The 25,669-nt window shown below is 42.3% G+C and overlaps 1 protein-coding gene across 1 annotated transcript in view; it reads right to left on the bottom strand.

The window, feature by feature from the left end:
• The window catches only part of LTK (leukocyte receptor tyrosine kinase), a 95,817-nt gene that overhangs the window by 12,267 nt on the left and 57,881 nt on the right, over positions 1–25,669 (bottom strand). Inside the window, 16 exon segments of the mRNA XM_032111365.1 lie at positions 1,032–1,161; positions 3,161–3,225; positions 4,465–4,555; positions 5,258–5,444; positions 6,094–6,204; positions 6,948–7,100; positions 7,605–7,703; positions 8,202–8,384; positions 9,249–9,405; positions 9,940–10,014; positions 10,016–10,072; positions 12,234–12,384; positions 12,905–13,082; positions 14,662–14,763; positions 19,657–19,751; positions 24,989–25,155. Of these exon segments, the coding sequence (XP_031967256.1) occupies positions 1,032–1,161; positions 3,161–3,225; positions 4,465–4,555; positions 5,258–5,444; positions 6,094–6,204; positions 6,948–7,100; positions 7,605–7,703; positions 8,202–8,384; positions 9,249–9,405; positions 9,940–10,014; positions 10,016–10,072; positions 12,234–12,384; positions 12,905–13,082; positions 14,662–14,763; positions 19,657–19,751; positions 24,989–25,155 (2,001 nt within the window).

Below are 25,669 nucleotides of genomic sequence, written 5' to 3'. Positions count from 1 at the left end.
ACCCAAAACTTTCAGGAGATTTCACCTCTCTTGAGCACAGTACATGAGTGCAAACTAGCAAGAGATTTATGGCCTGGTGTGAATAGCCTGTTAAAGGGGGTGGGAGAGAGCTATTCCCTACTGTGTTATGTGAAACCAAAAGACAAGCAGGTTTAAAAGGTGAGATGGAATAGAAAAAAAAGGCACCCACTTTTAAAGAGTGAGTCAATAAATTATCAATAGAAATTAGTGCATGAACGAGAGAGAGAGAGAAAGAGAGACAGTAAAGATGCACAAGTGCACATCTTTACACCAACATCAGCATTCATCAGCTTATCTGTCCTGGTAGAAGAACAGTGATTACCCTCAGGAGCAGGGTAAAAAAGGGATGCTTTACCACAGGACTCCAGGACTGGTACTAACCCTTCACCATCTTCACTTCCCTAAGAACAATGAAGAAGACTTTTTCCAGGATCCCTGCTTATTTTCACTCCCTTATATAATTACCCATGGGGAAATTTTCTCAGTTTTTCTCTAGGAACTTATTTATTACTCTCAGGAAGAGTGAGGAGAAATTACTACGCTGCTAATCAAAGCCCGAGATATATCAAATAAATTAGGCTCAGCTCTTCAACTGGTATAAATTTGTGCCTCTCCATATGGTGCCAATGCACACCTGCTGAAGACTTAGTGTTATGAATTCTGATTATAACTTAGCTCCTCACGTGCCGTCTCAGTACACTGAAAACAAAGCAGGTACTGAGGAAAGAAAGCCCATTAATTTGTAGTCTAATTAACAGAGAAGTCTGGAATGGTAGGACAAGGTTTTACTATTTCCTCCTCAGTTACTAATAAACTGGAGTTTCTGGCCCTGCTTTCATTTTGTCTCACTGCCATCTGCTTGCATCAAGCAGACACAGGTATCCGGAAGTCTGTGGCAGCTGGGACACACGCACAGCCTAGCTTGGCTCCAGTGCCTTTTTCCAACTCATAAAAACATAAAAGCACTCATACTGAAATCAACCACAAGCCTAGCAGGGAAGTTCTCTCACCATCCTGGGTCGGTTCTGCCGAAGAAAGCTCTTCATGTCTCCTCCAGCCATGAGCTCCAGCAGAATGAAGCGAGGCAGCGTCTGTAGGCTGACACCGATGCACTGCACGATATTCTGGTGATTGAACTTACTGAAAGCCAAGATCACAGCACATGGAAGAGAAACACAGCATTAGTACCTGGCCAACATCTGGCACACTCTCATTATGCCTTGAGATTTGACAACCTGGATTGAAGCAAATCCTGATGTTGTTACCAAAAAAAACTTCAGACATATCAAAAGGCCTCTCTGGTTATGACAGCTCCAAGAACAGGGTTATGCCTGGCTTTGCCCATGAAAAGCCTTCAACAGAAGGTATGAAAAACTAAAAGCAAAGCAGAGCCTTCTGTCTGTGAAGAGAGAATTTAATGGACACACTGACTGAAAGATGAGAGTGACATGAGAGGGATAAGAAAGTTAAGCATGCAAATTTCATTGGCATTTGTGATACAAAGTCCTGACTGGTAGGGATTTTAATTCAGCATTGGTTATTTTAGACATGGTGTTGTCTAGCTAGGGGACTCAGTTCAGTGTTTAGTCTGCCAGAGGGACTCCGCTAATACCTTTTGCAGCAGCTGCCTTTGTGATTCTACTTTTTACAAAAGGAAGCTGAGGTTGTCATGAGACACAGTAAGACTCAGTCATTAGACAGCAGCATCTTCCCTTAGATAATGATTACCTAGATAATAAAGGAACTAAAAATAGAAAGGAAGTTGGGGAAGAGAAAGAGTCATGTGCTACTAAGTGAATCAAGGCACTCCTTAATTGATTAAAATTGCTCTTTAAAAAAAGCATACATCAGTGTTACCTCCTGTTCAGCTACCAAAGTTCTTGCAGACTGTAGGGAGTCATGAGATTCATGTTTTAATAGCAGAAAACCAGCATCTAAGTATGAGATGGGCCAGACAATGAGAAGAGGAACTTCACATTGCACAAATTCAAAATGGATTAATTCTGAACACTTACAATGAACCCCGGCTATGCTACCATTTTAAAGTCACCCTTAACCCTACTATTGTTTTAAGGTTATGGATTTCTGTTAATGAAGTAAATTCTAAGACTGGAATACTTAAAGTACAGGTGGTAATAGGAGTGGCTGTCTGTTATCTTCTCCAGGAAGGTTTTATAGATCTTATAATTCACTGTCAGAAGGTCACTGTCAGAAGGGACCTTATAAAGGTTCTGTCAGCTTACAAAGACATCAAATCAAATGCAGAACACATCTGTACGAAAACGTTTTACCTTCTTACTCCTCTGAATGGGACCAGCAGAACCAATCAACAGAAATCTTTGTTTAATTGTTGTGATGATTTTTGGGTAGGATAGAGTTAATTTTCCTCACAGTAGCTCATATGGTGCTATATTTTGTATTTGTGATCAAAACAGTGTTGATAACACATTGATATTTTAGCTACTGCTGAGCAGTGCTTACACAGCATTAAGGTTTTTCACACACACACCCACACATACACCCACCTCCCCCGCAGTGAGAAGGCTGTGGGGACAAGAGGTTGTGAGAGGACACAGCCAGGACAGCTGGCTCCAGCTGACCAAAGGGACATCCCATACTGGATGGTGTCATGCTCAGCAATGAAAGCTGGGGAGGAGGGGAAAGGGTCATTCAGAGTTTGGCATTTGTCTCCCCAAGTAGCTGCTGTGCATGATGGAGTCCTGTTTTCCTGGGATAGCTAAATACATGCCTGCTCATGGGAAGTAGGGAATGAATTCTTTAATGCTGCTTGGCTTCCTCACACAGATTTTGCTTTACCTATTAGACTGTTTTTATCTCAACCATGAGCCATCTTGTCCTGATTCTCTTCTCTGTGAAGAAGAGAATTGTCCTGATTCTCTTCTCTGCTGTGCAGCCAAGTTGCCAAGCACCAGAGATGGGCAAAAAAAGAACCTCAGTTACTTTGAGATAAACAAGTAGCTAAAACCAGTAACTTATATGCTATCAAAACACCTTCTGGTGAAAAATAAGACTGAATTTCTTTTCTGAACACTGGCAAGGGGATAAGTGATTCTATGATAACTTGCATTACTCTTTTTCCCCCTGCCCACCATCAGTAAAAAAACCCCTTAAACTATACCTGATAATCAATGCTTCCATCAGGAAATCCATCTCATCCTGCTCAGAGCAGACTTCTGGCAGGGTCTGTTGGGAGGTAAATGCAGTGAGGGCCACCCCACCAAAGAATTGAGAATATTTGCATGTCCACCAGAGAAAAAAGGGAAAAAAAGGAAAAAAAAAGAGTGAGCATGTAACACGTAAATCACCCCAGGAACCTATGACCAGGGGCTCATCCTTTCAGTGTGCAGTTTGTTGCACTGCATGTGACCCATCTGCTAGTTAAAGTAAGAACAGGAAACCACTGACTTACCTGAAGATTTTTCTGTGTGAATTGAACTCTATGCATACTTCTGGAGCAAAAATAGCTTCAGATACACATCAAGAGAAATATTAGGTAGGAACTTACAGACCTAGAAAGCTCTTTAAAATGACATTTATTCTCCCTTTTCTTTGTGTCCACATTGCAGCACATGCTTGCATGTCCTATGACACATACAAGCCACTTGATTTAAACATGTGTGCCACACGCCCCTATAGCTTTCTTTCCTACCATCAGATTTGGACAGCGTCTTCTGCTGATACAGATGAACTGGACTATCACAAATGAACAACATGCTGATCTTCTTTTGTTTGCCACTGTGCTCTGGTGCTTTTTCCGGTCTGGATAGTGAAACTGAGTTGGGCAGGTCCAACTGCTTATTAATGTCCTGGGTTTTCATCCACAGTGGCACAGGGAAATTCATTACATAAAAGACAGGATTAATAAGAGTAGAACTTCTTTTTGTTAACAAAGGCTGTGTTCTTGAGCTGAACTCATAGAAGGAGATTTGGTTCTCTAAGTAACAAGCTTATAAAATAACAGAAGCAGACTATGAGCATCCTTAACTTCAGGGCTGAGTAACTGACAAATCCTGAGGCAATAGCAGTAATTTCAGAGAAAACCAGCCTGTCATCTCTTGCCATTAATGATAGGGAAATTAGTGTGATATAACAATATATATTTACAACAGCATCTTTAACACTGTGCAATATCAAGGGACTATCTGAAAATTTCACATAGAGTAGAAAAACATTACTCTCGGTATAAAGGGAACTGAGAAACAATATAAAATTTTAAATATATCATGTGATAAACTTAGGAGAAATAAAGCACTCAAACCAAAGCTGATAATGCCTGGATGCAGCAATGTGTGTGAGCCTGCATCACACATATGCATATGACATTAAGCATGTGATCAAAGTGAATTTTCAGCTGGGATAGTGATAAGATAACATGGCTCTTATGGGTAATTATTGCTGTATAAGAAATTTGTGGGTACTGACCTTGATAGCCACTTGTAGAGGGTTGGGATCCCCAGCAATGCCTACCACGGTTCCCTCATAAACCTCACCAAATGCACCATGTCCTAGTGCCCTGCAAGAAAAGAAGAGAGGGAACAGACATTTTATGTTCTTGGATCCAGTGTTGGCCAAGCTCTTCTCTTCATCCAGTCCAAGACAAATCAACAACAGAGTTTTGTTTTTGTCTCAAAACTTCTGAAAATAGCTTATCAGTATTTCTGTTACTACCACTAAAATAACAAGGTTGGATCCTTGATGGTTCTGAACAAAAAATAGACCTCCTCAGTCCTAGGGCCTATCACCAAGTATGGCAATAGCAAGACAAGAGAAAAATGTAAAACAACAGAATAAAGGTGACTGCAGACTGATGTCTTCAGGAGATTCTGTAAGACATAAGATTGATCAAATTTTTCCTTCTGAAGTTTATATAACTTTGATCAGTATCATCTGGATGGCATGGAGTTGAAGAGCAACCTAGTATCTCCTTGTGACAGGAAATTTCCTTGTGAATGAAATGCTGAAACAGACATACTGCTATAATTTGGAAGGGAGCTACTGCCAGGAGGAAAGTGCAACAAAAACACAATCACAGTAGAGGTGAAATAGCTATAATAGAACACAGAACAGGAGGCTCATGATCTTATACTTCTGCTTGAGAACTTTATGGAATCAAATTATCTTAGAGAACATAGCAAGTATCACATCTGTCGTATTTTGGCTGACTTGCACTAGGTGCTTTGCAGTTTAGTCAGAGAGGCAGCCCTTGTTTTCTCACCGAAGCAGAGAGATGTTCTTCCGTGGGATCTCCTTCAGCTCATTCGGAGTGGCAGCCTTCCCTGCAAAGCAGTAGTTGGGGTTGTAATCAGTCATGATGACAGATGTACGAATTTTGCTCAGTTTATATTCTGGGCTCTGCAGTCGTGCTCTGGCTCCTTCCAGCTGCTGCTTCTTCAGGTGGTAAACTGCAGGTGGGGAGACAAATAAAAATGCACAAACAAGATCAACAACAGGATAGAAAAGGTAATGCTGGCCACACAGAACAGAGCAACACAAATCCCATAATTACAAATGGTCTGGAAACATCTTTAGCCTGCCAGTATCATGCTCTTCTTCACACTCTTCAGTGATTAAGTACTGGATATGCAAACAGTCCTGCAGGCACCTAATCACCTAGGAACAACTTAGGTTTCCTATGCTACTTTATGCACTGGCTGAGGAAGAGTCCTCCACAAGACATCTTGTTGACCTAGAGTCCCAAAAATCAAACTGTCTCCCTGAATGAATTATATATTTGATTACAGATTGTGATTTCATCCTGTATTGCAGGGGCTGCTACAGAAACACATGCTAAGAAGGCTTTCCTAGCTCTTGTGTCCTGTGGCAAATACCAGGGAAGAGCAGTCCTTACCCTTTGGGACTATGCTTGTGCCTAATTGTAGGTGGTGATGTTTTCTATCACTTCTTTTTCCCTGTTCCTCCAATCCACTCGGGAGAGCACAACACTTTGGCTCCAAGTATTGAAAGCACTGGCACATGGCCAGGTGGTCTCCTTTTGTCAAATTTAACTGGGAAAAGCCAAGTCAAATGGTGATAAGAAGTAATATATCTTACTGATAGACAGGCTGCCACAAGTGAGGATCATTCCAAGCACCACAATCACAGACACCACAACTAAGAGGAGGGGGAGAGGCAGCTGTCCCTCTGGTGTAGGACCCTGGGGCACTGGAAGAATAAAAATAGAGGTGCATTAATCAGAAAAAAACAAGAGCTACTGTAAAGCATCCCTCTGATGCTTGTATTTCAGAAAAGAGTACAGAGATCATGGTCAGAGCATCCTATAAAAATTACAGCAAATCCCTCTATAGCCCTGAAAGTTGAAAAAACACCTAAATAATTTAGAAATCATTGTGAAGAAAGAACACTAACTGATAAAACACAGATTTCTTATCCGTTCTTCAGTTTTCTATAAATGGGTAACATCACTACTCATAAGCTGAAAATCTCTACAGTCTTGATCTTTTGGAGCTCCAAGAGACTGTGAGAGGAAATAAGTGTAAGTACAAAACATCAGCTGACAGGCACAGTGGGAAACTGCTGTGGAAGGAAGTAATTTGTGGCTTAAATAACTCAGCAGTAGGTGGTACGTTATCCTGGAGAGGTATTTATGCTTAAATATCTGATACACTGAGCCCATTCAGGAAATTCACACCATGTCTCTTTACAGATATTTTACCTCCTGCCTAATCCAAATGGGAATGTTGGAAATGGTGGCAGAGATGCAGCTCAGCACATAAGCAAAGGTCATAAGGAATTCTCAGCCCTATGTTTGACTGACATTTCTCACAACACCTTGTCCACTGGAGCCACTCACTCTAACTAGGGAATTGAACATCAAAAAAGCCAGAAGGAGAGATGATATAAAGCACAGAGATGTTATCCAATGAGGCTAAAACTTGTCAACTTACCAGTGCAGGTGACATTGTCGTTGGCCAGCACAGCCCCCATCTCACATTGGCAGACTGGCAGGTTGGTGTCAGGGTCCCGCTTGCAGTTGTCTGAGTGGCAGTGGCTGCAGTTAAGATAGATCTGAACCTCCACCTCACCATGACTCTCCATGGCTGAACAAGGAATCAGACACAACAGGTGGGCTTAGTTCAGTTTTTCCTATCTTGTTCCAGTAAGGTAAAAAAAACCAACAAAACAAAACCCATCAGGTACCTACAACTTCTCTCCTTCTCTGCAGGAGAGCAGATAGTCCAACACAGTGTGGACTTGTCAGAAGCCTGATGGGGATCAGTAGGGAAGAAGATATTTGGTTCCTTAAGCAAACAGAGAGGCCTTGAAGTGAATTGACCTGGAAAAGTCGGGGACTGAGGATGTGCGGTTGAACCTCATGACTGGTGACTCTCCTGGTTTAGAGATTGAGAGAAAAAAGGTCCCAGAGCACTATGGAAATATTTAAAGAAATGACCACAGCTAAAGATCTGACCTGCAGCATGAAATAAGCTTTAATGAAATGAATAAAAAGCAAAGACAGGAGAAGAGGGAAGAGAAGAGAGGAGATAGAGAGGAAGAAAGAAAAAGGAGGAAGAAAAGAAATGAGAGTAAGAACCATATTGTACCTGCCAAGGGATGCAAGAAGATCTCTCCAATGGGGTTCACAAAAGAGATGCCATCCTGCCCACCAGCTGTGATATCATCAGTATCAGAGGCATGTCCTCCTGGGGAGAGAAGAGTACGGCCAGCTGATCAGTGCTGCATGCTGCAAAAAATGTGATGTCTCTGAAGGGTTGCATTCATTCCCATTCACCTGGAGTCACTCTGCAATCTTCCAGTGATACTGGATTCTACAATGTAAAACCCTCACTTGACCCAGCCAGTATCAAAGTTAGTGAAGTGACTTTATCTGATGTAGGTGTCTCAGTTCAGCAAGGTAGAAATATATTTGCTTTGAGCAGAAAAAGGAAATGAAACATTTTCCATGGGTAACTTGGGTGAAGGGATGTTTCATCACACCTTCCAAATATTAGATCACATAGGAACACCTTTATAACCTTGATTTCCCCAGCTACAGAGAGATGGTGGAGGATAGGGTGGGTTTCATATCTGTGCCTCACCTCCTGCAGCAGTGTCCTCTGCACTAAGAGCACTAGCCCTGACCTGCAGGTGCGCTGAAGGGCACAAAATTAGTCATCATGACTATTCCCCAGGAGACTTACCTCTGTACCCTCCACCTCCTCCCCCAGAAGTACAAGCTCCTCCTCCCCCACCAAAACCACCAGAGGTGGTCCACTGGAGCTTGGCTAATGCCTGGGGACAAGCTTGACCTCCTTCTCCACCTTCCAGAAGGGACTTCCCAGCCTGAGGAAGCAGACTCTCATCTTGCCAGCCACCACCTCCACCTTCAGCCAGAGAGTGAGAAAACAAGAACAGGTGAGGGAAGCACAAGCAGAGATTCTTTGTAGAGAGACAGAGATTAGCCCATATTAATTTCTTAAGTGCCTAGTTCAAGGTAAACCCTTCTTTAAGTTTAAAAGAATATACAGACAAGCTCCTTGCTGCCATGGGCAATAAAAAAGAGGAACTCTAATGCACAGCCTGTGGTATGTGCTGCATAAACCAACACCTCAGCACCAATTTTTTGTGGCATTAAGAAAATAAGGAGCCAACCGCTCCCCTTCAGGATAACTGGTTAGGGCAGTCAGCCATGTGAGATGCTGAGTTCCCCAGGGAAATAAAAATAAATTGGTTTTCTACATCTCACTTTAGTGGCCTCTCTGTAAGCCTACTACAGCAGGAAATGAACAACCACCAGAATTTTTTTTGCCTCTTAGGAATGGATTCTAGGCACAGCCATCACAATATTATAAATAAGCTTCCATTTCTGGTATGATTACCATAATATAATTGTTTTTGTAAGGGTTTAAGGGGAGTAACATGAAAAAGTCTTCCCTTCAAAGGCCTTTGTTACAGTGTGAAGGAGTGGGCTCCATCCCCCAAACATCAATTTCCCTGGTTCAGTTCATAGAAGAAAGGAGTCCTCCTATGGAATTGCCTCTACTGGAGCACTAATCACCTGTCATATGCATTCTCTTTTATCTCATGACATGCCATATAAGAAGACTTACAGACTACCAACATATTCCTAACAACTACTGCCACAGAAGAATTCAAAAATTGAAGAAGTAGCCTTTCACTTCATGCCTACAGGACAACGAGTGTATTCAGTCACCTGATTCAGACCTTGTGCAGTTTTAGCGTCTCACCTGCTGCCCCAGTCCTTCCACTGACACCAGGAACCGCAGTGCTGTTCTCAAATTGCTCCAGGGGTACATCATCCAGGGAGATGTCCTGAGCCTTCAGATAGGCTTTTCCTCCTCCTCCTGCTGCGATGAGCAAAGGTTCGAAAATCCCATCCTTCTGCTGGAAAACCCCCCATCAAACATCAGAAAAATTTCACATCCCTTGGATATGTGAACTCACATAAACTCATCAAAGATCATGAAAGCATCCCAAAGAAGAGTGGCCCAAGGCCAGGGCAATGTTACTGCTTGTCTCATAGAATCATTACAAAATTACTTTATATCATGTTCCTGAGTACAAAAGTAACTAACTGAACATCAAGGTTTTGGGATTCATTTTTATTTTAGGACTGCTGCCAGCATTGAAGTGGGATCCTGGTGTAATTCCCACATCCGAGCTGTTAAGGACTGAGGAACCAGTTCACCTAGCCTAGTGACAGTGATAAATATGAACAAGGATATGAAAAGAGAGAAACAATTAAAAAGACAAAAACCAAAGAAAAGCAGAAAGAGGAGGGGGAGAGAGAGGCAGAAGAGTAAGATTCCTTTTTCACAATTGTTTTAAAGAACTATTTATCATATGCCATGACTGTCAGTGAGAGCTAGTTGCTCTGCTGGACACTGCTCAGGCAGGATGCAAAAAGGAAATACTTACTCTAAAGATGTAGGTTGCTCCTCCTCCACCCCCACCTCCTCCAGCCCATTCCTTCAGGTCCTTTTTTTTTTTTGTAATCTTCTTCAATGAGAGATGACTCCCCTAAGCAGATCTTCTGGGTTTCAGGATTGCCCTGAAAGGAGACAAGAGATGGACTCAGATATCACTAAGTCCAGCTCTTGAGAGTTGTCTGTGTATTTCAGTTTAATAATGTCATAATGTTTGTCATGCATAGTAGACAGATATAAACCAGTATGTAGATTATCTTTGGAGAAACTGACCTTTTCTACTAGGAGTGACAGCTGAGGGATAGATCTGTCTGTAACTTCTGATTAGCAAACTCACATATGCAAATGAAAATAAAGATGCATAGAAAAAAAAGTAATAACTCATTATTAATTTCATGTCATTAATATTTTGCATATTTAGAACTTCTTATAACCAAAACCATTAAAATATTCTGGATTAGGGATTAATTCTGAGAACTTTCTTACTGCTGTATTTACTATTTATTTCTCAAGAAGATAAATGCACAAAGCAGACATGGGTGACCCACACATAGTTAAGAATAATCTATTGACACATCTTGGAAGAGTAATTTGGAGACCCAGTTTCCTATTCTGGCACCAGTCTTACTGGCTGTGTCCTCTCATTCATGCAGAATCACAGAATGGGGAAGGTTGGAAGCGACCACTGGAGGTCTTCTAGTACAACCTCCCTTCTCAAGCAGACTTCCCTGGAGCATGTAACTCAAGATTGTGTCCAGATGGCTTTTGACTGTCTCCAAAGAAAGAAACTCTACAGTCTCCCTGGGAAACCTGTTCCAGTTCTCAGTCACCTTCACAGCAAAGAAGTTCTTCACATTCAGAATGTGTTCTGGAATGTGTTCCATTTACTGCCCATTGCATCTCATCCCAAGACTGAGACTGAGACTGACTGAAAATGACAGAGGGAGAGCTCTTTCTCAATTCTGTTAGCCATGGTGCATGGCCTTTCTTAGTTGGTGGAGCAATTTGTCTGGTTAATTCAAACAGGAGGACAAAAGATGGCAAGGTAGATGAAGACCAGGGAAAAGCAACTGGGGTAAATCTGAGGAGAGAGAATCAAGGTTTGGAGCTGCAGAACTTCTGCAGAGAAAGGAAAACAAACATTAGTCACCCAATACACAGATTCATCGTGATTTCCAAAGCCAAAGAAAGTTGGGCTTTGGAAGTGGGAAAAATTAACTGCAACTTTTTCCAGCAGCACCTGCCAGAGAGAGATAGTCAGTGGTGGTTTATAATTTGCAATTTGGAGAAAAAATCATGAAATGAAAGGGATTAATGGAAACTTTTCAGATTATGACCTAAGACTGGAGAGTGCACTGAAAAGGGAAATGCAGACACGCAAAATTATGTTTTATTTAGATAGATAAGATTCTTGTACAATATAAAATGAAGAAAAGGTGGGTTTAGAGTCTGTTGCAGCATCTGGGTAAGATCTCATGTCCCGTGAGGAAAGTAAACAGTAACTTCAAATGCCTACAGGAATAGTTTATGCATCCCCAAACACACCATTCTGTGGGGAAAAAACAGCTTTGTTCCCAGACAGGGGTTAACAGATAGCACTTCTGGAAAAAGGCAGTATCAAAAGCTGATGCTGAAAAGAGGTAGTTTTTGAGCCTAAGTGGCAAAAGGACTTTCAGATCATTGGGTCTAGCATTAGAGGACACATATATAAGTGTTCATGTCACCAATTTCCATTTCTCATGAGTGGTTTTTTTGCCATTACAAAAACCTAATCCAGGGGCCGCTGGAGTTGGTGGGAAGATTCTCACTGGTTTTGGTAGACTTTGGATTCAGACTTTAGTCTTTAAGCTTAGAGAGTATCTAACACAGTGCAGCCACAACACTGCTGGATGCTTCCATAAATAATAGTAAATTTTCTGAAAATCCTGGCAGACAGAAAAACCCTAGGCTGTGGAAAAACAAGAGAGAGAGCATATCACTCGCCTACAAGCTTGCTGCTTAAAATAAGCACAAGAAAGCTGATGAAGAACTTATTTCAAACACCAGAAGCTTAAAGCAAAGTTTCTGTGGGCTTCATATTTGTTTGTCCATTTTGGGATTGTTTTTCTTTTCAGTGTTCTTTATATCTGTATTGAGATTCTTTCTAACTTTTATTGGTTATTTCCTGTCTCCTGACTGGATTTCATTGCTGGATTCTGGGATTTCTATCTTTTATCACCAAACCCCAAGCCACCCACTGAATAGTATCTACAAGGTCTCTGCCCACACATGCTTGGTGGCCCTCACCCCAGGGCAGGCATCTTCCCCCTGCTGCCCCACTAAGATGTACAGCAGCTCATCTTTCTCCAGGTGGAAGGTGGCTGAGATGAAGACCCCGTGGGACCTCTTATTGTGGTTTTTGGCTCCCTTCCCGCCAGCTGCTCCATAGGCAGAAATCCTGCAAGAAATAGTAAATAGTTGAAGAAACAACTCTCACACTTCTCATCCCCAAAATAAATGCATCTGCAAGGTCTGTCCAGCCTTCACTTCCAAACAGACATTTCTCCAGAGCATGCTCCCCTGCTGTAGTAGCTTGTGGCTATTCTTTGAGACCCATGTAGGTAGGCTGCTCAGGAAGATAGACCAACCCTCACCAGAGTACTGGCAACAGAGACTGCAGGAGCAAATAGCATGAGCTGGTATAGCCCACTCTAGAAGTCTAAGGCTACAGGACTGAGATGATGGCGCCACTTCTACTTGACTGTATGCCCACTCTCACTCCTCTTCTGATCTCTTCTGAGTCACTGCTCACCCTCCCATGCTTCACAGTAGCTCAGACATATATCCTTATAACTACTGCTCCTATTTATTCACTCTCCACCCACTCAGTACAGATGGTCCCACACTTGTGCTTGTTGAAACTCCAGAAACAAAAAGCAGTTAAAGGTGGCTGCCCTCCAGCACACACTGATCCTCACCTGTATATGTTTGTGGCTGGCACTCTCCAGACTTGCACTCCCCGGAGTCTGCCCTCCTTCTCCACAGTCACTGACACATTGCTGTTCCTGTAGGCACTGTCGCACTGAGCTTGAGTTGGCCCACGGGGACCACTGGCACCACATGTTGAGAACCACCACAGAACAACAGTTGTGTCCCCTGTGACCAAAACAGCAAGAGTTGAGTCTGATGTGAGCTTCCCTGTATTTCTCAGTACTTAAATTATACCCACTTTGTTCTAGTCATAGCACAACTACTCCTTTGTTACGGTCACTGTTTGCTTTTCTCCTCTCTTATCTTATTTCCTGCACACTATATGATAAATCCTGGACTGCAGATAAACTTTATTGATTGGGTGTGAGGGGGGAAAGGAAAAGAGAAGAGGGACTGGACTTCTAAGAAGGGGTTTATCCAAGTGTCTCACAGATATGATCAAATTCCTCTTCTCAGTGGCAGTCTGAATGAAGAAGGTGTTCAACTTTCCAGAGGAGAACTAAACCATGTACCCAGAAACATGAGTTGAAAGTATCTGTCATTACAGCTAGTGACCGTTTATGAAACACAGTGAAAGTTTCAAGGGACTTGTTTCAGGCTTGCCCAAGAAGCCTGTGGCAGCAGAAACAGCCAGGGGACAGCCTCTTGCTCCTGTCAGCAGGGACCCTTCTCCCCCAAGCAATTTCTTTCCTGGTTCTCATTAAGCATTATTCTTTTATTTCTACAACAGTGCAGCAGATAACTATGTCCTCCATTTCACAGTAATTTTCTAAGACCCAAACAAATCCACTTTCTTCACATAATTAGTTGAAGCCTAAGAATAAAACTTTTCAGTAACCTATCTAAAAACTGTGTAAAGCAGTGTGTGCACTGCCAAAAGCCTGGGTCAAAAGTAGAACTGTTTAAGAGCCGAATGGTTAAAATAGAGGTAAAAATTACAAACTTTTAAAAGAAAAATTCCGATCTTGTTTAAAGGAAAAGGCAAGAAAAACTATCCCCAACAGACATCCTCCTGCAAACATGCAGATGGATCAATGCAGTATGAGTTTCAGCTACATTACAGCATTCCCTTGAGCTAACGGGAGCAGACAGCAGTACAGATTGTCACATTCCAGGTGGACACAGCCTTCAGGAGCTGGTACAGTCACACACTGGTATTTGTTGGCCGCAAAACAGCCTCAAGAACAACCTCTCCTCCTCATCTCCTCTTTTAGACAGCTCTTCTCACCCACACAGTTCTTATCTGTCCGCCAGAGTGGCAATCTCTACCGCTATCAGTAAATTAGTCCCCAGTGTCCCCTGTTCTCCTAGTTTCTCATCCATTTTTTCTCCTCACTTACTTCTCCTCCCTGGATTTTCATCTTTACACCACCATTCTACACATATTTTATTCAGCTTCACTGCTCAGCACTCTTTCTATTCCCAACTTTCTGTACAGGTCTACACCTTTTGTTCCTAAGCTGCCTATTTGTGCACTCCGAATCTGAGTCATGCAGCTTTTCTGTTTTTGCTTAAAGAGATTCTGCTTTTCTTTAAAGAGAACCTGCTATTTCAGGACTGGTGAGCTGGGCTCCAGCAAACTGCTTCCCTATAGCCAGAGACTACCTGACACAGTTTCCACATCTTTGGCACGGATTACATATAGCTGCCCTATTGCTGTAGGGCAGGCAGATCACACACAGGAGACAGGAGGGGAGCCACCTTTTATAGTCAAGAGACAGGTTTTCTGTACTGAATCAGGTACCTGGGAGGGAGGGCTCTTCCAGGGGGTTCAGAAGATGCTCATCCAGGATACTAATCTCACGTGGGTACTGGCGTTTCCCACCAAAATGATTCAGTTGTCTTCCTGTAATAGTTTGTAGAATAGTGGAAAGAGGTGGGAAGATGGTAGAAAAGAGGGATGGAAAATTTAAAGATTACATTAATTAATTAAGTGCAACCATTTGGTTAAAATAAGTGAATATTACCTTGGGTAGAAAATGTGTTCTGAAAAATCATAATTCTGTATTACTCTTTTGAGCCCATGTCCTGGGTTAGCTACTTGTGTCTGTGCTGAAGTCAGTGGGTCTTCACATGAACACAGACTCTGCATATTATCCCATGCAGGATAAGCTCCTTGGCCTGCAAATTGCTCTAGCGATTACAAGAGATTTTAGAAAAAAATGTAGTGTGGGAGAACAGATAGCAGGTATCGATGTTCTGCTGGTCAAACCGGTAGGTGACAATTCTGGATAGTCAAATGACAGGAGGTGTAAAGGAGAGTGGTGACAAAAATCATTGTCTTTGGTTCTGAACGGTGTCATGGCAAGTAAACCAGCTTAACAGATCACTCCCCTCTCAGTAATCAACTTTGAGTACCTGAGACCTCCCTTAGAGAACAAAATACTAAATAAAATTACATGCCTCACTAACATACACAGTTAAGAAACAGAAGCATACCCTTGACACAAAATGTAAATCTTTGGACAAATCTTTTTGAAAACCACGGAGCAAAACTCTACATTTCTGACCACTGAGACTGGCCTTTGAAAACCAGCCCTTTCTCAGAGGGGAGGAATTTCAAATCAATTGCTGATCCAAAACATCAGAATGCGTTGAGAACACCACAACACCAATGCTGCCTTACAACAGGAAGAAGTAATAACTGAACCCTTGCCTCATAACCTGCAAGCAGCCTGTTTCAATAGTTAAATTACCTGGTTTTATGCAGATTTTTACTTGGAAAATCTCTATAAGAAAAAGGACCGGCTTATTTCCATCTGAGCCCTCAGTTAATTTAATACTGAACATTTTTCATCAGTTGAAAAACATTACAAATATTTCAATTTGTTCCAGTTGTGAGAATCTAACAGCTGTCTGATGCTCTATTGAAAAGAGACTCACTCAGTTCCAGATGGAAAATGATCTCTGCCACAAAGCCGCTGCTCTAAATAGCGATAATTAACACCCTTGTTAGCTGTGTCAGAAAGGCCAAATAACTAATTGAAGTATGGAGACCTTGCTGAGCTTTTACTCCTGAGAACATTCCCCCAAGGTCTGACTGAGAGCACACTGATGCATGGAAGTAAAAGAAAGCTTTGTACTGACACACTCTGTTCATACTGAGATGAAGAACTTCAATGGGTGAAGTTGTCAAGCCAGTGAAAAATGAAATTAATCCAAAACAAATGAATTTAATCAAATGCAAGGAGGAAAACAGAATGAAAAATACAATGCATGGCCAGAAAAGATGCTCCCCAAGGCCTGCACTGAATTACAAATCCCAAAGGTCACAACAGTTTCAGATCTTAGCAATGTACAAGAAGTCTGGTTATGTTTGCCGGAGCAAAGGAATGTAAAATCACTCTCTGAAACAGTCAACCTGTGTGTCTGCATGGATTTTTTTGTGGCATCCCAACTGAGTATCCTAAGGCAATGCCTCATTCCCAAACCAAAAATCTTTCTTCCTTCTCCAAACAGTCTCAAACTCTTACTCTCCAGAAGAAACTTTCTGTTTCCTCTGTACTAAGGAGTGAGCATAGGAGCTGCAACACAGGCTGAGCACCACCCTGTCCATGTGAGCTGTTAACTCTTTTAAGGCTGGCACTTTCTACAAACATTGGGATCCAGGGGCTGGTGCTCCAGTCTATTATAGTTTCCACTTCCTCTTCTAACAGCCAACATGGTGACTGTAGAGTGAATGGAAGGGAGCAAGAATTAATTCATATTAATGTATATTTATATAAGAATAATGTGAAGAGCACTGACTTCCTTTCTCCAGGTTTTAGCTAACACTGATTTCCCCATGGAAAAGAGTCAGAGGGAAGTGTAAAGGAGAAAGACAGGGCATCTTCTGCAGGCAGAAAGCTAAAGTAATTCACTCCTGCTTCAATGTCTCTGTGACTGTAATGAAAATAGAGAGAGAGGTCTGGTGGCTGAGATTAATCTGAGTAAGATGCCTCACAGGATCCTCAGGGTGTGAATGGCCTCCTCAGAGATTCAACCCTACAGGTTGCAGTATTCCTGGAAGCCTCTCCAGCTTGTCCTGCAGTGGGACAGAGAAGGGGGAGGCTGCACCAGGTTCCCCCTTCTCCATCCCTTTGGCTGATCTACTGCATTTCTAGTCAACACCTTCTTCAATCAGTGAAAGGAGGCAGTAATGAGGCTTGAACTGCTCCCCACCATTCACCTCAAGAAGGGACTGGGAGGGCAACAGAATCAGACTTTGCTGGGTCAGGGACTCTAAAATCAAGAAGTAGAGATAAGCTATACAAAAGCTCTCTTTGGACAGTCTTGTTGTTTATAAAACAATCTTCTGGGAAATTGCAAATGATGCACAGACTGAAATGCAATTTCTAGGCCAGGGCAGCAGAGTTTGATAGACCACAGACCTGTGATCTTAATTGGAACAAGACAATGCTGAGAGCACCAAAAGGTAATAGCAAATGCAGTGAAAAGAGCAACTATCGGCATTCTATTTGCTATGCCAGTCCACATTTTCATATTAAGACACCCAAAATTCAGACCTCTTCCTATGTAAGCTCTAGTTCACTGAAACTATGAAGTATCTTTATGCCTGTCTGCCTAAAGTTCTCACAATGAACCAGACATGTCATCCAGTCTGTGACACTGTCTTACACAAGGTGATTGTATAAGCCAAAATGTGGGTTTGTCTCACCTTTTCCACAGGGAAAGACATCTGTCAGTGCCCAGGAGCTGCCATCCAAAGAATGGTCTGTTTGGGTTTTGTCCTTATTGATGTCTCTTGAGCTGCCCTCACTACTCAGTTGTTCTCTTAAATCTTACTGAACCTTTCCTCTCGATTTTGAGGTATATGGAAAACCTTACCTTCTTTCTCATCTTGCATACACAAACAGTGCTTTCATTCAGCACTGGGTTTTGTAGAGAGTGGAACTACAAGATTGAAAGATATGGAGAAAATAATATTTACATCCTAGCAAGCAGCAAATCCTTCCTTCCTGCCATACATCCTTCCTGCTGCCCTCATGAAAAGAATTCACTGCTTGGATTTTAATTGGCTCTGTCTCTGACATCTGAAACCTGTCCTTGCCAGGGAGAAGTAATTTTATTACTAAAACCACAGCAGAGCTGCTGGGTTTCTCTGCAACCTAACTGAATTAAAGTCATGAGAAGACAAATACAAGGGGATTGCTTTCAGAGGCGAGAAAACGTCAATTTGCAAAGAGGATTCAAGGAACAGTGGCAAGTGCAAGGCTTCCGAGAAACATGTTTCCTTCGTGATGTCTTTCTGCTGCATGACTCACACATCTCTGGGTCATGCCTTCAGATGGGGTAAGTGCCAGTTGTTCCTGAGCATCAGTGCAATTTATCCCAATGGAAAACGCGGAGTAACTTGGGCGGTTTGATGGACAAGCTCTGATAACATTACTGCAGGGGGGCTTACACCCCACCTGTTTGCCAAAGGATGTGTACCTACACCACAGCCAGCAAAATGTCTGTGGGTAAGCTGGAGGATCTATCTGCTCCCGTCAGGGTGGTAAACTCCAGCAGCTGGGTGCACATCAGTGGGCAGAAGCACATCTGGAGTCACTCCCTTCAGTTTCCTCAAGATTTCAAAACAAAGTGTTAGCATGGAGGTCCCAAAGCGTTTGGGAGATAGGGCTGTTAAGGAGCTGGAGTGAAAAAATTAAATAACCATCAAGGAACAGCCTTTCCTCTTGTATCAAGTGAAAATGTGTATAGTCAGCATTTTATAGAGGAGTGGCTTCAGTGCCCACAGAACAAAGAAACAAAGAACAGGACACTGGATCAGACAAGGATGGGAAGGAATAGTGGCTTCTCTTGATGGGCTTTTAACACATCTACTTCGACATAAGCCTTCCCATATGTTGTGTTAGGCTACAGCTAGCCACTGCAGGGACATGCTATTACCCTAAATGCTGACACATTGGCTGTGGTGACACGTAGAGTAGCACAGGACCACCAATCCACATTTTTTCTGCAACGGAAGTCACCATTCAAGTGTTGCATATCTTTCAGATCCTTTACAACAGAGCATGTCTTTTCCCCAGGGACAAAAATAAGACAGTTTCTAATATTTGCAAGTAGTTCGAGTATCTAAATTCTTTCCACTTGTCTGCTAAAATCCACTACAACTCCTTCTAACATGTTTCAAAGGGTAGCACTGGCTCCATTTTTCTCTGTAATAGTTGTCAGTTGCTTTCTCAGTAACAAAGCAAAGGAAAGCTGTTATATATCTGGCAGTGATAGCTGATGTACTTCCTTACAGACTAAAACAAACTTGTTGGAGTAATCTAAATTTTATAGTCAGAGAGTCAATATATTCCTTCATTTTCTTCCTTTCCTCCACTAAAATATGGTGACTTTCCCCTTTGATTTCAACAAATTTGCTTCAGCTATCAATTACCAGGGTGCATAGATCAGCAGGGACTGTGGGAAAACAGTGTGATGTAATCCTTCCATTTAGGAGCTAAGGAATAAGCCTAGCGTTTCTTGCCAAGACACACAGACAGGTCTCAACTATGTGATACAGAGCATCCCAGCTTAGAGAAAAAAAGGGTGCTAGGAGACTGACACACAGTAAAATTGCCTCTACTTGCAATCTTCAGTAGGTCTGAGATAAAATGGCATTGTGCTGAAAAAGCGGACACAAATGATCCATGCACACTCTGTGGGGAGAACAGAACATCCTGGATCTGTGGGATGCTGATTACATTATCCAAATTTTTTAGGGGATTCTGCAACATTTGTGGCTCACCATCAGTGAAGCAGTCCAGGCCAAATGTAATGTTGTCGATAGCAATGTCAGCTTGGGAATTCCAGCCCCAAGTTGCCAGGAGTTCCAGTTGAAACCTTTGCAATAAGACAGATGTTTTAGAGAACACCAACAAAGGAGTAAGGAGGGGGAAAACAAAACAAACAAACAAACAACCCCCCCTAAAAATACAATGTTCCCTCATCATGGAAAAAAGATCATCACTATTTGCAATTCTTCCTCCAGACAAGCCCAGCTGAGCAGCTGAAAGGGCTTGCTATATGTCTTAGATACACATCAACCCCTTGTAAGCACCACAACATTCATATAATTTCACATTTCATGGGGAACAAGAATGAGAGCCCTGCTTTCCCTGCTACCTGCACATACATGCAAGCAACTGTCCCCCACTAATTGTTATACACAAACAACCATCCATATTCAGTTACCAGAAACAGCCAGGGAATTAGGCTGGGGGGGGGGGAAATCTCCTCCTTTCCACTCCCAAAGAGATAGAGTAAAAACTGAACAGAATATCCAAATGTCTTGGGCCTGATCCTCAATGAGTGTAACTCAACAAGGTGACATGATTTTATCTCAGAAGGATAGGACATTTAAATTTCAGCCATAATTCCTTGAAGAGTTAGCTCTCTGGACTGCCTCTTTTTTCCACTGTTACCAGGTGTTGCTTATCTAGGAGTTCTGTCAGGTCCCATGTGCTTTGCCACCTTCTGACTTCACAAGGAAGAAAGAAAATGAGCTGAAGGATCTCATTCTAATGGATAGGACTGAATTGTTTTCATTACATTTCAGAAATAAACAGATGTCTGATGTCCAGTCCATTTAGAGCTTATTAAAAGCACATGGGCAGGACCTCTCTTGCTGTCTCTGGTAAAGCTCAGTGATGATTTACGAGAGATCAAGCACTGACCTGCATAACAGATTAATCATTCAATCCAGAAACACACTTGTCCCAAATTAGTGCCAATAAAGCATGTGTGTGCATTCCACCCACCAACCAAATGTTAGTTGATATCCACAGTTAGTTGCATAGCTGCATACAAATCTTTAGGGATAAACTGCTTTCACCCCAACTCAAGAATGACCCCTTGTGCTTAAATGAAAGCAACCACACCTTCAGTATCTGAGCACTCTGGGAGTAAGTGCAGCAAATGCAAATCAAGGATCTCTTGAACGACCTCTTAGCTGTGGTGTTAGTGGGGAAATTTGTCATTAGATCCCCTTCCTACAGAAACCCTCCTCTTCAATAGCAGGCTTACCAAGACCTTTGCATTTTCAAACCTTGTGTATAACTCCACTGACACATGACAATAACTCCCCAGCTGTTTGACGGAAGAGAGTCAGAGCACCCTGAGCCCAGAACCAGGGCACTTCTAGGACCCACAGGCATAGACACAGCAGCACAGCTTACCCCTTACTTAAGGCCCTCACATGGCATTATACCCTTGGTAAGGTCAATCTGCTGCATCTGGTCTGTGGAGACAGAGCAGATGAGGGTCCCTGGCACTGCATTACAAAGTAGGTTTCTGCTCCAGCTGAGTACAACGGGGACCTTGAAGAATGACCCTCCTCCTTCAGTGCATGAGAACTGACATTTCGTAACCTCTAGGCTCTGTATGCCTCCCCTTCCTCTTAACTTCAGAAAAAGGGGAGGAATTTGCCTTTTGAACTCAGTGCTGTGTTTGCCAGAGGGGTTTCCATTATTCCTGTCCATTGATCTCTTTCTGCTGACTCCAACAAATTACATTCTCCAGCTCTCTGATGTCTGGTCTTCTGTCTGTTTGGTTTTCTCCTGGTAGCATTTTTTTTCCTTGTGTGTGTGAACCAAGTAACTGAATTTGCCAGCCAATCACCAGAAGCAGTTTTCCAAGTAGATAGATGCCCAGCTGTCAGGCTGATCAGAAAACTGTCTTCCTTCTCTCCTAAGAAATAAATTCATTGGATGAAGGTCTTGCTAACCTCCCTAAATAGAGCCTTCATGTCCTCCTTGTTCTTTTTGCTAAGGTTTCTCTACTGCTGGCCCCATCAAGCAGTCCATGACCTGCTACAGCAACTTCCTGTGTTTCAGTTCATGTCTACTCTTCTCCCTGTGTGGTCTGTCCCCTTCCTACCCACTTTACTACTGCCTACCATACCCTTAAGGAACCAGGGGAAAGTATAGCCCTTGCTTGTAGCAAGAGAAGGACAGAAGTTTCCCGAAGATCTGGGATACAGAAAAACAACATGCCAGCTCAAAATCTGCACTAAAAATTACCCTAAGCACAGCATTGATAGAGCTTACATTACTGGGGAAAGCTGACAACACCCATAAATATGCAGAATAGTCATTCATGTAGTTTTATACCAAACCGTAGTAAAATTGTCCAGGAATGTTCATCACACACCTTTCTTTACAATTGTTTTCAACTTCACCAACATTAAAACAATTCAGGCTGAACTTTTCTATTTTGGGTGATTTAGTATGACTTTTCTAGCGGTCAAAACATTTTGTGAGTGTTGAGGATGAGACAATGCAGGGATTCATGACTCTGACCATGCTCAAAAATGCTGGTAACTTTTTAAACACTCTGTGTATTTGAGGTGGGATCTGAAATTTGTGAGGAAGAGAGTCACATGGCAGACATGAGCTTTTTTTTCCATGTGAATGAGAATCAATCAAAAATTTAAGAAAATATATTTGACATTTTTAAATCCCTGGCACTTCCAAGCCTGGTATTTTTTAATCCTTTAGTTTTGTCTTCCCTGGATATCTGAAAGTCTCAGGCTAAATGGTGCTTTCCATGCAGTGCTGTTATGAACTGTGTCAGGTCCTGCTTCAGCTGCATGAGGTAAGAACTGCCCTTCCAAATTAATGAATAAATATTTTCTGACCCAGCCTTTGTTTCTGCTGTTGGTCCTGGCGAAGTAGGAGAAAAAAAAGCTGCCTAAACTGAATCCAGAGTGAACAAGGTGTCATCCTGGAGAGAGGCTGGGAGCTCACTGGGAATTCTAGAGCAGAGAAGCTTGGACTTGGTGTGCAGGGAGTTTGGACCCAAGATCTACAGAGAGAATTAAATAGCCAATCAAACAGGAATACTGGGAATAAACCTTTACTGTAGGTCTGGGATCACTGAAATGAATGCATGCAAGAGATCGCTAGGAGAAGGGAAGTGCAGGGAAGGGATTCAGACTTAATAATGAAAAAACCAAACCAAAACAACACACAGAGATGGCATCTGCTGAAAGACAGATGGAAACAAGAAACAGGGAGGAGTTCAGAAAGGGAAATTACAACCAGAAGCATGAGACAGATAAAACAGGTTCCCAAAAGGGAGGTTGAAGCAGAAGAAAGAGACCAAGTATATGAAAACAAAGAAGAAAGGCACAAAATGCCCACAGAAGCAGGTAAGACAGGACAGAAGGAGTAGATCAAGGAAAGAACAAGACAAGAGGACTGGGATGGAACCCATGTCCTGGGAGCACAAAGATCAGGGTTTCCTCCCTTGGGGAAATAGCTGCAGCACCTTCTAGCAAAGTGTGTACTTGTTCTGTGTCTGTTACAGATCAGTGTAGCAAATGACAACCTATTATTTCTGTCAGGCACCTGGCTAGCACAGGTAGTACAGATTTGCCTTCTAGACTGAACAGTTCCATCCTTACTCACAGTGATTGTCGCTGTTGTGCTGCTCAGTTTTAAAATTGAAAATGTCATACAAAAAGGTTTCATGAAGTAAAACAAGATAGAACTATTTGAAAGAGACTGTCATAATAAACACATGCATGCATGACCTATCTACATCTTTCATTTTGCCTAAGTGCTCAACTTTTTCAAACATTGCAATATTTGAATATTTGTATATCAATTATTTTTCATGCCATGCTGGTTAGCGCTCCAAAAAAGCCTCTTGCTGTCCATTCCCTTCTGCCACATAAGATCCATTTTGCTTCAGAACTAAGAGCCAATATAGAAATTGGAGGCTTCAGGGAACAAGCATAAGGGACTGTATATCAGAGGAGGCAGAAGGTCTTAGATATCTCTGAAGAGCCCCTTGATCTCTGCTGCAGACAGGTTCACAGTAAAGTGCCCAGAGAAAAGAGCTATTCTGCAGTAATTCACTGGTCATACTTTACATATGCATAACTAAACAGATGCTAATCCACAGGACTTCAGACTGTGTCAGACAAGAATATTAAATACAGTGCTAGCAGGCAGACCCTAAAGGAATCACTCATGGCAAAGCTGTGTATGGTGAACACATGATAATACTAAGACCAAAGGTAATAATGAAATTAAACTAGAAAGAGGGTAGAACAACATTTTCTCTCTCTGTCTGAGTTTTACTGCTGCTTGGGTCTGAATAGCTATCACTTCCAGACCCAAATCCTCTCCTTTCACACAAAGATGCAGAGAATATTTGGAATCTTCTCACACTTTTTATCCCATGAATTTTGAGATATTATTTATTGTCAATGCTGGGTAGATATATTTCCATTTATAATATTCACTGTATAGACTTGGAGGGGTTTTTTATCTTAAGTTTCATGTGAAACAGCCCTTCCCCAGGAATATGCAAATAAAACCAGATTGGAGAACTTGAAAAAAAAAAAGTTTATGTTGTGCAAAATAACCAGCTATCAAGACCAGCTAAATGGCTTGAGTCTGAGTGACATTAGGTGAGGGAGGAAAAACACTTGAATAAAATTAGATTGCATTGAAATTCTTTAAATATTCAATATTTAACTTCATTTTAAAACCAATATCACACTGTATTTCCACATCTAAACCCATGAAAACTTTAGCGCAAGGCTCATTTGGGCAGCAGTCTTTTCCTGAAATCATTGCATCAGTAATGTGGCAACGAAGGATCTCCTGCTGCCTAAGCTGCACTGATACAGATCCTAAACTTGACAGCTGAATTGGCTACACTGTGGGATCAGCAACCATCTGACTCACGGGCGTGCTTTTTACTGTGGGAGTACAAAGTGCAGCCATACTAATGCAGCTGTTTCCCTACTGGGAGCACTTGGACACTGTGAGTACACTGGCTTGCTCAGATTGCTAAAAGGTTTTTGGTACAGATGATTGCTCTTCCAAAACCTAAGTGCTGTTTGAGGCTGCACAGAAGTGCAGCCACATGGTGTGGGCTTGTGTTGAGCTAAGCTGTGCATGTGCACAAAGATATGCACTTATGACAGAATACTTCCTGAGCAAGCAGAGTCACTTAAAAATGGGCCTGGAAGAAGGCAGGAATGAAAGTGGCACTTCACAACAAAGACAGTAACGATTTACTAAATCTATAGAGATAACCCTGACTGCTGACAGTTGAGCTCTTACCGGTTCTGAAGCACTGGCATTGGTAAGGTGATGAGAAACCAGTGGTCACTCCAGCTCCCTGCTCTTTCCCACATTGGCAAGGTGATTGAAGCTCCCTTTATCTCTTCCCTGAGAGAGAAGGACACTGTGCCATTGTAGCTACCAAAAACATGCACTGAGAACTGAATCTGTAACAAAGGAACAAGAGGAAAAGAATGGTAACCTTTGACAAAAGGGAAAGGTAGTCACTTCTCCCCTCCCTGGGAATTTGAGACAAGAAACCTCTGAGTCTGGGTCAAACTGTTTAATGACAGAGATTACTAAGCCCCCACTCACTGATTGTATTTGACTCAGCACCATTATTAGCACAGAATTCTCTCAGGGAAGACCCTAAATGACACTATTGTTGGGCAGCTGTTTTTCAACCACTGATGACAATATCCACAGTCTCTGTCACCATCTGGGTGAGAGGACTGGTTTCCTTGTTATTGCCTTCTCTGAGGGAAAAGCTGTCCTGCTCCAAATACCTTTGAAACAAGGACTGTCTTTAGAGGCAGGAAACCTCAGTCCATATACCTGCTCCAACTCATAGGCACCCCCTGCATTGTAGCACCCCTAAGACAAGCGAACAACAAAATCATGTGGCCAAAGAGTGTTTTGATGCAGGACTTGTTCTGTGGAGCAGGTGGAGCAACCACTTCC

Source organism: Corvus moneduloides, chromosome 6 (genome assembly GCF_009650955.1).
Source record: "Corvus moneduloides isolate bCorMon1 chromosome 6, bCorMon1.pri, whole genome shotgun sequence".
Classification (NCBI taxonomy): Eukaryota; Metazoa; Chordata; class Aves; order Passeriformes; family Corvidae; genus Corvus; species Corvus moneduloides.
Note: the sequence above shows the minus strand (reverse complement) of the source record. Positions and strands in the feature narration are given on the sequence as shown.